Below are 13,096 nucleotides of genomic sequence, written 5' to 3'. Positions count from 1 at the left end.
GGCGCATCATAGCGCTAATGTCTGTCATTAATTTTGGTATTCACCAACAAGATCAGATTAGCGAAATTTTACGCGCGCTTTACGAGGACAGTAAAGCGCCCTAATTCCAATGCTGAAATATAGATTTCATCAGAAACTAACGATGCGATAGCTCCCCGATATTTCTTTGGATTAATAATTGCAATGAGTGCACTTTTCACGTAAAATACAAAATCATTAAAAAACCACCTTTAAAAAAATATATTTAAAAAAGTCGCCAAGTGTGCGTGCAGATACAAGAAACTGTTGTACAATTGAAAATTGTTTTAATATATCTAATCAAAAATATAAAATAATTGTGCATGGTAACATAAATGGTATTGATTTCTATAAGAAGAATGTTTCAATGAATAATAAGTGTTACTTAACATTTCATAATTTAAAAAAATTTTTTAATGTTTTTCCAAAAAAGTGTTGAAATCAGGAAATTGCAAATAAAAAGAGAAAATATGATAAACGTTTTAAAAAATTAAACACTTTTAAACCTACCAGGATAATAGAAGATATTTAAATTTTAAGTGTATATAATATTCAATTAAAATTAAAAAATATTTAATGCAAAAAAACTTGACGTTACTAAATCTCAGAATATAATAAAATAATGAAAACAAATAATAAACAACAAAGATAGGTGGTATATTACCAGTGATGATTAACCAACAAATTCACTAAATCGACTTAACTGATGACGAATATTAATCGTCCCTGACAATTCGACCATTGGTTTTGGTCAGATTAATCCTCCTTTTTAAAAAGATCAAAACCCATGGTCGAAATGTCTTGACGATTAATCTGACCAAAACCAATGGTCGAATTGTCAGAACGATGATTTATATTCGTCGCCAGTTAAGTCAATTTAATGAATTTGTTGGTTAAAACAAATATTGTTTTTTTTTAATTTAGGTCTGAACACGACACACGCTTATCATATTTATTTATTTATTTATTTTGGTCATACTTGATTTAATTACGTCTAATATTTGTATGTACAATTCATTTACTCATTGTGGTATATTTAAATATTATTTCTAAAATTTATTTTTAAAATTTGAGATATGTGAAAAGTGAATTGTGTAACGTGCTCTAATTTAATTAAATATAAGAATGTAAGAATATTTTTAAAAAGGAAAAAACGTGAAAGAAATACTATATTTTTTACATTTATTTCCCATTATGTCGATAGTAATAATTAAATCATAAATATATTTAATAGTATATATATAAAAATGAGTAAAATTGTTGAGAAAAGCAATATTTAAAACAAACGATAACTATGTCTGTAATAAATATTAAGGTGATCCTAAAGCCGTGATCCTAGCCGGTTTTTTTCGGTTTTTTTTTTTAGCATTAATCTTTTAATTGGCTTTATAGAAATGCAAAATTCTTGTCTAGAATTAAAGTACGCATCAAAATCTAGGTCATGGTGGTCGAATTTATATGTGGTGGTCGTCACGTATAACCAAAAATATTAATTTTTTTTCGTTTTCGATATAAATTCGACCACCATGACCTAGATTTTGATGCGTACTTTAATTCTAGACAAAAATTTTGCATTTCTATAAAGCCAATTAAAAGATTAGTGCTAAGAAAAAAACCGGCTAGAATCACGGCTTTAGGATCACCTTAAACAAAAATAACTTTGCGTTTTTAGTGAGAAGCAGCATTTAGAATAAACACAAACAGAATGATCAGCAGCACCATATTTTTAGAATTACTCTTTCCAAATATAGACAGAGTTATATAGACAAATTAATGTAGAAGTCCTAGTCAACTATAGGTTGATACATTGTAAATGTATGTGTGATTATAGTTGTATTATTAAAAGATCACAGAAAAGTCAAAGTAACAAGACAAGAAGAAATTTTTGTTATAATTATGTTAAATAGATAAACATTTAAAATAAAGCTCTAATTTTTTCATATGTTTATAAAAGTAAAAGTTAGTACATGTGAGCAATTAAAAAAGTTCTTTTGCAGTTCTTTAGCAATTAAATAATATTTATAAAATTTATGATGAGTCTTCTGTCTTATTCTTTTCTATTTTCGGAAATCGATCTAGGCACCTATCACGGATATTTCTGTACAATTTTTAACAAGTAATTTTCGATATTGATGACTTAGAAACATACATATTAGGTATGATGAAAAACACTTCTGATTGAAATTGTAAATATTATATAAGTGCTTTTATGAAAACTTGCATCTATTACATTTTTCTTTAGCAATTAATTGTTTTATCGCGCTATGTCTATTTTATATTTCTTAATACATTAATAAGTTAATTTTTGTATATGAAAGGGTAAAAGTCATAATGGTGTAAGTCAAATTTTTAAAAATTTTTTTTCGCGTGCATAGATGCAATCTGTACAATATATAAATTGTATATTTTTAAAAATTTGACTTACACCACTGTGGTTTTTAGTTTTTACTTTTCCATATATACTCACTCATAAACTATCGCTATTTTGTCTAGACAAAATTATATATGTTTTTCTAGATTATATAAAGTATACTACATATAAAATGTCTTCAGAAAAATTTTTACATACAGCCTTATTTTTGTTGTTTATAACTAAGAAACGTGGCGATAGTAGCGCAGAAGGATGTGCGCTGCTCTAGTGTGCCGAAATTCCGAGTTCAAATCCGGCTAAAGACACCGAGAGTATCTCGCCATGACAACTCTGCATTTGGAGAGGAAACTGACCCCTCCAAAGAGATGTTGGGCAGTAGGCTAGTATCCTACTTTCAGAAAACAAAATCTTGTCTCGGAACTTCAAAAATTCTGAGGAGGCTCGATAAACTCAGAATACGTTTTATTCATAAACAAATAGAGATTTCTATCCATAACATTCAGATATAAACCAATAATAAAAAAAAATATCCATTCTATCATTTCTGATATATTTCTATCGTATTTTTCAATTTTGGATCATATGATTTAAATTTATATGATCCAAAAAGTGGAAAATACGATAGAGAAATTTATTGGAAATTTTAAAATAGATACCTATTTTTTTATTATCTATTAAATAAAAAATGTTATATTGTAATATTTCCAGCAATATATTTATCAATGTTTAAATTTAGTATTTATATCCGTAATTTAAACTGTTTATATTTTGTGCATATAATCAGAAAAATCTAGCTCAAACTTGATTGATATTATATTAAATAAATTACAAAATAAATATACTAAATTATACAAAATATTTGGTTCCAATTTAATTGCAAAACACAAAATTGTTATAATTAATTTAAAGGCAATGACTTGTTAGGCACATATTTTTTTATCGGAAACAAGAGAATTAAATCGTAAATATATATTATTGTCACAATATAAATAAAATTATAGAAAACAATTAAATTAAACAAATAATAACAGTTTATATTACCTAATGTATGACTTCTTTATTTATAAAATAATATGTTTGTTTGAGATAGTTAAGTCATTTTTTTATATTTTATTTGTATGCATTTACTATTCGTAAAAAACTATAATTAATAAACTAGAAACATAGCAAATTGCACAAATAGGTAAAAAAGTACTTCGTAGGGTTTCTCTTCACCGGCGAGGAAGAGAAATAAATTCTTCCTGAATTTTCCTCGCTGATAAATGTTATCTCATAAAAAACTTTGCCAGTTTTGCGATGATAAAAAAGATTTAATAAAAAAACGACAGAAAAGAAAAATATCGTCAATTGCCAGTATGTAAAAAAAATAATTAAGCAAGCTATTTCGAGAACCAACCGAAAGATTTACGATAATTAATTCGCACTTCCATTACATTTCTTATTAAGCACATTCTTCTGTAAAACGACATTAAAGTAGAAAATGTTCTTAAACGCAAATTTGAGAAAGTTTTGTTGCAACTTGCGTAATTTATGCATTAAGAAAATTGTAAATCAATGTTTGTCAAATAAAAATATATCAATGTGTGATAACAAATTAAGTATACAAATTATATACATTTGTAATTTTAAAAATATAACAAAAAAGTAATAAAAATATGTGAAAAAATCATCACATTTATTCTTATTCATATATATATTTGAAAATACTAAAAAGATTGAAAATTATAAAAAGTCGTCTATAAATATCAAGTAAAATATTCGAAACAAAATTAGCGCAGGAAAGCCATCGTTAAAATTCTGGCATATTCCTAAAAGCGTCCAACCATCTTTTTGAAAGCAAGACAGCCATACATCCATAACCACAAGAAGCAAATTGCACACTAAGTAGTATATATGTATATATGCACAGCCTCATATATATCGATGAGCTTCCAAGGGATGCAAAACCTCTAAATAAGCGCAGCAAGCAAAGAGGATTCTTTTTTTTTTTCGAGGGTGAAAGCGGACACCGAGGAAGCCAATCTAGAGATTGATCACTCTTAAAAGCATTATCGAGCACTGCGAGGGATGGGGTTAGCTGAGGGGATCCTGATACGTTCTTCACGTCACAGCAGAGCACGGAGGGAAGCGCGCGAATCCAGACACTTGATACATCACACATAAACTCTACCACATATACGTATGATATCTTATCAGCCTCATCGTCATCAGCATTATCATTATCATCGTTTTTTTTTTACAATTGTTGGTCAAACATGGTTTTTTTACCTTTTTTCGCACCTGTATACGGTCGCCGTATATGAGCACCACTCTGTCCTTGCTCTCGTTCGAGGTAAGTTGATAGGACAGGCTCTGATTGACATGATTTTTCAATCGATCGATCAGGCATTAATGCCGTTATCCATCACGTTATTCGTCGCCACAAATTTCGTATATTTTTTTGTTGTTTTTTTTTCATGATCGTCGAAGTTTTCGTCGTCGTCGTTGTCATCGATGGCGGTTTCGCCCACCGTGTTCCGGAGGACGATGATGAAGAGGATGATGAAGGATGATGAGGCAGCGCGCCGATCGTTGTCGACGGGTCCAAACGGCAGCGTCATGATCCGTCGTCGTGTTGTCGTCGTCGCCGTCGTCGTCGTCGTCGTCGACGTCGTAGGGGGTCGGTGATGGCACGGAAATGATGAAATAGAAGAATTTGATTGATTGACTTTGTGGATTTCGCGCGACTGTGTGTGTCTTTGCTTGTGTTATTTGTGGATTTTTTTTTGCGGTTAATTTTCTTAGATCGCGAACGATCGGCGAGGTCGAGAGAGATACAGATATATACGTATTTTTTATTTTTGCTCTATATACATATATATATATGATATATATCTCTCTCATACTGTTTCTCTCCCTCTTATTCAATTTCTCGCCCGATTACTCGTACGTATCCGCCGCTTCCTTTCTCTCTCGTTCTCTCTCCCTTCTCTCTCTGTGTCGGAGAGAAAAATGTATTTATATAATACATAAATCTTTTTTACCTTCACTTTGGTTAAACTCTAAATTGCATCTGCTTTACGTCGAGCGTGTCTCAGTTCTCGTTCGCAAAGCTCTGAATTTCTAGCGCGTTTTACACATTATTTATACTGTTTTGCCGACACGCATGCATACTCTAATGCAATTCTCGACAGTTTACTGTAATCGCTCATGCGTCGTGCGACACACAGCGGTGTCGTGTTTTCACTTATTACTTTTTTGTATTCGCTATGTATTTTTTTTGTTTTGTTTTCTTTATTCGGTCCGGTTCGATTTTTACGGTGTCATTTTTACAGTGCGCGAGGGGAGACTTTTTCAGAACGAGGCTTCGACGAGGTAAGTGCCATCCATGGCGACCCCCGTCTGCCCACCCTGGGCCCCGGACACTTGGGCCCTTGTAGCCGGGATGTACTGACTGTACGCCTGCTGAAATCCACAACCACAAGCACACACTACATTGTTGCACGCTAGGTACGCCTATGCTAATGCTTTTCTACGGACCTCCTCCTAAACTTCCATACTACTCGCGCGATCGATGTACGTGTGTGTGTGGATGGATGTGGAAATGAAGCACTAATAGAGATCTACCGCGCCATTGTTCTTTTCTACAACGCTACGCCTTTGAAATTGTTACTCGTTAGTCTTTCATACGAGCAACTTTTATTTAGTCAAAAAGCAATGACACTCTTTTAGTACATTGAATTAATTTATGATACTGTTATCGTATACTATTACACGTGATGCCTTCGATTTGTTCATTTTAATTGTTATTTCCTGGTAAAATACATTTTTAATGTAGATTCCCTAATTAGCAGCAAATAATTGCAAGTATATCATTTAAAGCTTATTTCTACTTGAGATAGAAAACCCTTTTTCGCTCATAATGCTAGAAAAATTAACTCCTATACTTATCGCAATTTCTGTTTCCTAATTAACAATTTCCTAGTAGTAATACAAAGCACAAACTGCATTGAACTAACTTATACTTATTTAAATAAATCACGATATATACGTATTTTATAAACTCATCAGTATATACGCAAAAAGTGATATTTTAATATTTCACGATCCCCTCGTTTTCCTTGCTCAACCTTTCGAACGCGCGTATAAAATCCGATTTCAGCGATTTTTGAAGAAATATATACCGTACTACCGACCGTAAAAATCGATGAGCTTCATGGCGTTTCGACCGATCCAATAACCTCGGGGGGAAAGCCTACAAATTGACGAAGTGACGCGCATACTGCGCGCATCACCGACGAAAACGAATTAACTTACAAACGTCGATGCGTCACATTCCCTCGAACATCAAACAATTCGAATGCACGCGCGGAGGCGTGCGTGCGACGATTTCGCATTTAAGCGAATCCGCGCTCGCGTTTTGCGCGCGCGGGAATCGGCGAAGCGGAAAACTAATGAGACCCCGCGGGCAATGCAATTTTCGGCGCAATTATTTCCCGTCAAATTGTTACCGTGATAACGAGTGTTCCAAACGCGAGAGAATAAGATCACACGTTCGCATATGTTTTCTCAATAATTTTCGGGAAATTAGATTTTATTGCAAAACTCGAGAATCGAGATTGTCTATGGAAGAACTATAAGAAACATTAATTAATAATTACGCACATATAAATTAATACACACATTTATATAAAGTGCTCTGGAAATCAGAAAAGTGCATGTTTCGAACGATACATCTTGTGCCACCAACGACAAAAATACGAAAACGGCCAACGAAAGATAAAACGAAGTCGGGAATTAAAGAAAGAGACGATCTGTACATTATTAGTTCTTACCTTACAATAGGAAGAAACTCTCTACAGGACATTTCACAAATGTATCGACATGTTCATGATACAAGATACACAAACAATCGTATTAGATATATATACACATGTCAATTGTTGTCTGCTTCACCAAACATGGTTTGATTTTCAGCGAATTAATCGCGCTTGGAGAAAACAATCACGATGCACATTAGTAATTATTTTTGAAATGCATTACATATTTTAGGAAAATAGTTTCCAATATTTATAAAATTATTAAATGTTTCCAAAACGTAACAATAACAGTAACTGGAAACATGAATGTTGCACATACAGAGAAACAAGTTTACATTGGAAAACATTTGTTAGAAACAAAACCGTTGCGGTCATAAGAAAAAAAAATAATAGAAGATACAATTTAGTTCGTGTTTATCCAAACGTCACCAGTGTCTTTTTTTAGAAAATGATTTTAAGTGTATTTTTTGTAAATTTTGACACTACTAGTTTCACATCGCGACGATGATCGGGATGACCGCTGACAATTTGCGTCATGCGAACTTTTCGTGACGAACAATCGAGACAATCGTAACGTGGTGCTCCCGGTAGTGTTTACAGGCGATCAGCGTACCTGTTGGACACCAATTAATCAATGCGAATTGACGGCAAAATCGTAACTCGGACAGACGCGGCGGAGAATCTTTACCAAGTTATTAACGAAGTGGGAAGCGCTCGATTTCCACATCGATTAATCATCCGGCCGGCTGGAATCGACGCGGCTCGACGCGGATAACGAATAATACGCAATTAATCTTGCTCACTGTGACGGGATAAGATTTCGGACCGGAAAGAAGCGGTTGATATAGACGATACAAAGTATATACATCAGTAGTTATATACACAAGGCGATTATACAGAATGTCGCAAAATCTGTGTTAGACGAGTGAGCAAGCGGTCGATTTTTGCAAAAAAAAATAAACCGAGACTACAATGATGAATTGATCGTTTAAATAATAAACTGCAGGAAGTATAGTGTATCGTGGAAAACATTCTCTATAGATGTATAAAATTAGTGTGCGTGACTGATTAAGTTCGAAAAATTTCTGACGCATAAAAAAATAATTGGAGGCGCAAAATTAAAAAAAAAATTTACACGTTGTAATAAAGAAAAAATGTTTCTTAAAAATATTTGCAACTTTGCGACGATCTGTATAACCGGTATATTATATCTAATGCAATCTCTAATATACTTGTAGCTAGAAATACTCGAGATAGAAATGAAGCGAAATATTTAACGCGCATATAAATATACGATCTTTGACGCGGTTTATGCGAAATAATAACAATTCTGTGATTGGACATGCAATTACACGGCCAGAGATATTTGGTACGATGTTATGTACAGGCTAGCGACTGCTCGCACGACAACGTGAGTAAATTCGGGACCGTAATCATACATTACGCGCTTTACATGTGTTGCATATAAATTAAGTGACATGTAATTGGTACGTTGGGGAAGAAATTCGGCACGCTCGAGCGAGTATTTTCAACCGAGCGGATCTAACGGCGCTTCCCGTAATTTCGACGCAGCTTCAAATAATAAGATAGCACTTGAATTAATTAATCTCGTGACAGATGCCAGTCAAAACAAAGTCATTCTTACTAGAATGAGTCAATACCTCTTATAAAATTAACTAATAATACCAAAATAATTTACAACAATGAGCATTTTAATCCTACACTTTATATTCTGATTTATGAAATTATTAATGTATCTTAATTTATAATTTTTCACACTTTCAGTTTTCTAAATTCCTGAACATAATTATTTTATTTTAAAAATTTCAATATATTATAATTTAAATTTCTCAAGTCTAATGAAATCAACATTTGGCGAAACTTCCAAAAACGTCCGTGCTCCAGATTTAGGTCAAACTTTGTAAATATAAGGTTCCTTTTAGATAAAAAAGACATATACCGAAAGAATTATTTGCGACTCCAAAGTTTAGCAACTTTTTAAATATTTTTTCGAATTAACTCAGTATATTACGAGCGAACTAACTCAGTATATTACAAACCAAAACAGCTCTCAAGTAATGTAAACAACCATAAAGTCATACCCGTCAAAGTTATAACATAAACATCATTGGCGAAACTTCAGAGAATCAGAAACGTTGTAAACCCATGTGACAACTCGTCTCGCGTGAAAAGTGTATGCGTGGAGGCAGTAGGTTCCGCCCCCCTGCGGGGGGGCTCCACTATTGTTAAACTAGACACATAGTGTGCCTTCAAAATACATGCGTGGGCTTTCCACGCGTGGAAAGTTGTAAATCCATGTGGCACCTCGTTTCGCGTGGAAAGTGTATGCGTGGAGGCAGTAGGTTCCGCCCCCCTGCGGGGGGGGCTCCATTATTATTAAACTGGACACATAGTGTGCCTTCAAAATACATGCGTGGGCTTTCCACGCGTGGAAAGTGGTAAACCCATGTGGCACCTCGTTTCGCGTGGAAAATGTATGCGCGGAGGCAGCAAGTTAAAAATGTTAAAAAAGTTGCTAAACTTTGAAGTCGCAACAAATTCTTTTGGTATATGTACATATATATTTTTTATCTAAAAGGAACCTATTCACAAAGTTTCACCTAATTCGGAGCACGGATGTTTTCGGAAGAACAGCCCAAAACATTTAATTGTATCTTTTTATTTATTCCATATTAATTCTCATTACCGATATCAATCATCTATATCTCTTTATTTATTCTAATTAGTCTTTGTCGATCTGTGTCAATTTACTTAGAGCCCCAGGTTTTCATGCTGCTAAATATACAGAATTCTTTCAATAAATTTCAAATTTAACATGTATCATGTGTCACGTTGCATATATTATTAAATATATATATATATATATATATATATATATATATATATATATATATAGAAACGTCATTTTCAAATTAAAATAATCTATGCAATCTATTAATTGATAAATCATTGAAGAGTTTTCGAGTAAAGTACGATATTGAATTAAAAATACTCAATCGAGCGCGCTAAGTACTGTCGTCACACGGTTAACAATTAATAGTAATAGAGTCTGCCGGGGGATAAAGATAAAAAAGGCGGTGCTCGTTACTGGGTCGACGACGAGTAGTGGATTGACGGAGCTTTTTAGAACATACACTTAAGATTCAATTTTGTCTTGCCTGGCTGATCTGAAGTGGGTGCTCCACTACAGGCTCCCGCTGTTCCTTCGGCTATGCATTATTCATAAAAGCAACTCGTGTTACATTATAGCGTGCATAATGCGCCGGTTAATCCGACGCGACGTCATCGCCGACGTCCGCGCGCGACGTCCTGATGACTTTTTAGACGGTACGGAAGTGGAAAATTATAAATATTAATGCGCGGACCTTTCGTGATACGATCTATTAACTTCTGAATGTCTTCATAAAAAGCGATAAGTCGCCCCCGCGGCTGATCGTGATTAATTGCGCGGATTAAGGGATCGAAAACCCGTTACGCGTTGATGACTATACCGTTACCGATATTACAACGTCACGATAAAACGTCACTGACGTTGAAGACCGGCAAATCAGCCGTGTCAAACTTTTTGCCGACTTTTTCTCGAGGTTCTTCACTTTTCGGAGGAGACCGGTGATGTGTTTGTACGGGACGAACTTTCGCGAGAGAAGCTTAATTGAATTCCCATGTCCGCGAACACAAGAAATTTTCATGAAGATCTGGATTCGCTTCAGATAAAATCCCCTCCTTTTGAACTGTATAAAAGTTTTAAAAATTCAAATCTTCAAAAGTTGAGTCTTCTTTTTATTATAAATGACTTGTTTTCTACAGAGTCTCTTTAAATTTTATTACTATTTTTATTGATTTCTTTAGGCTTGTTTATATTTCAATTAATTGCATTTAAAAAAAATATGTAAAATTATATGAAATAATATATAATTTATTTCCACTCATTCATATATAATATTACATACTCTTTTACATGGTAATATAAAGTGTCAAAAAAGTAGATAATAATATATGTTACTATTTTAATTAAAAAATTAAAACAAAAAATTGCGTAATTAATAATTGTTTTTAACAATAATATTGTATTTATTATGTTTCTATGATCTCTATTTACGCTTTGGAAAGGTCACGAAATATCATAGTTTTCATGTAAAAGGTTACAAAAAAATGTATAGGTATACCAAAGAGTTCCAAATCCTTTGCGTTATATAAGCGTACATTAAAAATTAAAATAATTATAAATTTATTGTATTTTTAAACGTGATATTTCTGGCACTTAAAAAATTATAAAAGTTCCTAATAAATTCTACTTTGTTCTATACATAGCATTACTACCTAAAGAGAAAGAATAATTAAATAAAGCCCTCTACATTTTCAAATATTCTAAAATTGCATAAATATAATTCCCAAAAATAGCTTTAAAAAATGTTCAACTGTATCAATAACATCTCTTTTGAATTAAGATTGTAACAACATATTAATATTTTATATGACTCAATGATTTATGAACTCACATGCAACTTTCTACATGCTTATGTATAACGCCTCGTGTGGCACGTGTAAGACCAATTTGCGTTGCAAAGCACTCGTGTAAAGACACACGAGGCGTCTTTCGAATCTTACACTCTTTCGTTATGTATATACTCATACTCATATGCTGAATGACGCCTACCGAGTTTAAATTTATCATAGCGCTTTGAACATTTTAAACAGCAACATTCATAAAAGATGTAGAATAACTGAAACTTTTTACGTCAAAAGACGTTTCTCTCAAGTATACTAGTTGTATAATAAGACAGCTCTATTTAAAGCTAACATATATTGTGTTTTGCAGATGACGTGTACTTAACTCCAATGCATATGCTATGCAATTCTTCCAACATTTATTACAACTGTTGGCAAATCAAAAAGGTAATCAATCCTGTTTACAAAAGAAGATAGCTGAGATATAGTGATAGGTTGAGATCTCAAGATATATGTTTTCTAATCTTCAGAAAAAGACAATAAAAGAATAAAAATAGGATAATAAAAGAACGACATAAGAATAAAAGTATCTTTTGAAAGATGGAGTTTTATACAAATTGTTGCTGCAAGTTTTCAAAATCTATTAAATAGTATCTCTTCATACATTTTATACAATAACATTTTTTATGTTTGAAAATTATCAGAACCATTTTAATAATGATTTCTCCTAGTTGTTAACATCTTTCTATAACAACATTAGTTTCGACAATCAGCTGTTTTAATAAAAAAAAAATTAAATTTTAACTTAAGATACTATCAAAATAAATTATGGTTTTTCATTGTGCAACGACTAATGTTTAACTATAATTTCTATTCTTAAAACCATCAAATTATGTATATATACATACTTCTGAAAATCAAAGTTTCACGTAAACTAAAATAATATAGAATGCATTTCGTTGCTAACCATTTGTTATTGCCCGTAATCACGTAAAGCTCAATGTAAATGACACAGGTCGGAATTACGGAATCGATATTTTACGTCATGCAACGGAGCGCATTTCTCATAGCGGACGACCAAGGCATAATGCGGCTGCTTATTGTTGGCGTTAATAGACTCGGATGCGGTTAATTATCAACCTGATTGCTGCTGTCCGTCTTGATTAATCGACTCAAAGTACACAAGAACAGTAGAAGTTTATATTAATGCCTTGAAACGCGCGTATAGACACAGAGAATACTCAACATCGTTCTAATTCTACTAAGAAATATTATTGACACAGACCGGATATCAATTTCAATACAAGATTGACATATATATATATATAGGTAATTATGCAGTTTAGGGGAAGCACCTCCGATGACCTTGACCTTGACATATGTTGTCAAAGTCACCCTCCTGAGTGACCTTCAGAAGGTTTTAGCCGTCGCTCGTTTT

The 13,096-nt window shown here is 32.9% G+C and overlaps 1 protein-coding gene across 9 annotated transcripts in view; it reads right to left on the bottom strand.

Moving 5' to 3' along the window:
• LOC112453171 (potassium voltage-gated channel protein Shal) overlaps positions 1 to 13,096 on the bottom strand; it is a 193,360-nt gene that overhangs the window by 24,784 nt on the left and 155,480 nt on the right. For 2 of the 9 annotated variants that reach the window (XM_025013771.1, XM_025013766.1), the window contains exon 5: positions 10,368 to 10,418. The exons of 3 other annotated variants lie outside the window; for them this stretch is intronic. In XM_025013771.1, the coding sequence (XP_024869539.1) occupies positions 10,368 to 10,418 (51 nt within the window). Of the gene's footprint in view, positions 1 to 4,657; positions 4,742 to 5,710; positions 5,834 to 10,367; positions 10,419 to 13,096 lie in introns of those variants that run through there. 4 more of the 9 variants (XM_025013770.1, XM_025013765.1, XM_025013768.1 and 1 more) reach the window with 3 other exon arrangements.

This window comes from Temnothorax curvispinosus, unplaced genomic scaffold (genome assembly GCF_003070985.1).
Source record: "Temnothorax curvispinosus isolate PA1 unplaced genomic scaffold, ASM307098v1 QBEX01004104.1, whole genome shotgun sequence".
Classification (NCBI taxonomy): domain Eukaryota; kingdom Metazoa; phylum Arthropoda; class Insecta; order Hymenoptera; family Formicidae; genus Temnothorax; species Temnothorax curvispinosus.
The sequence above is the reverse complement of the archived record's forward strand: the minus strand, read 5'-3'. Positions and strand labels throughout refer to the sequence as shown.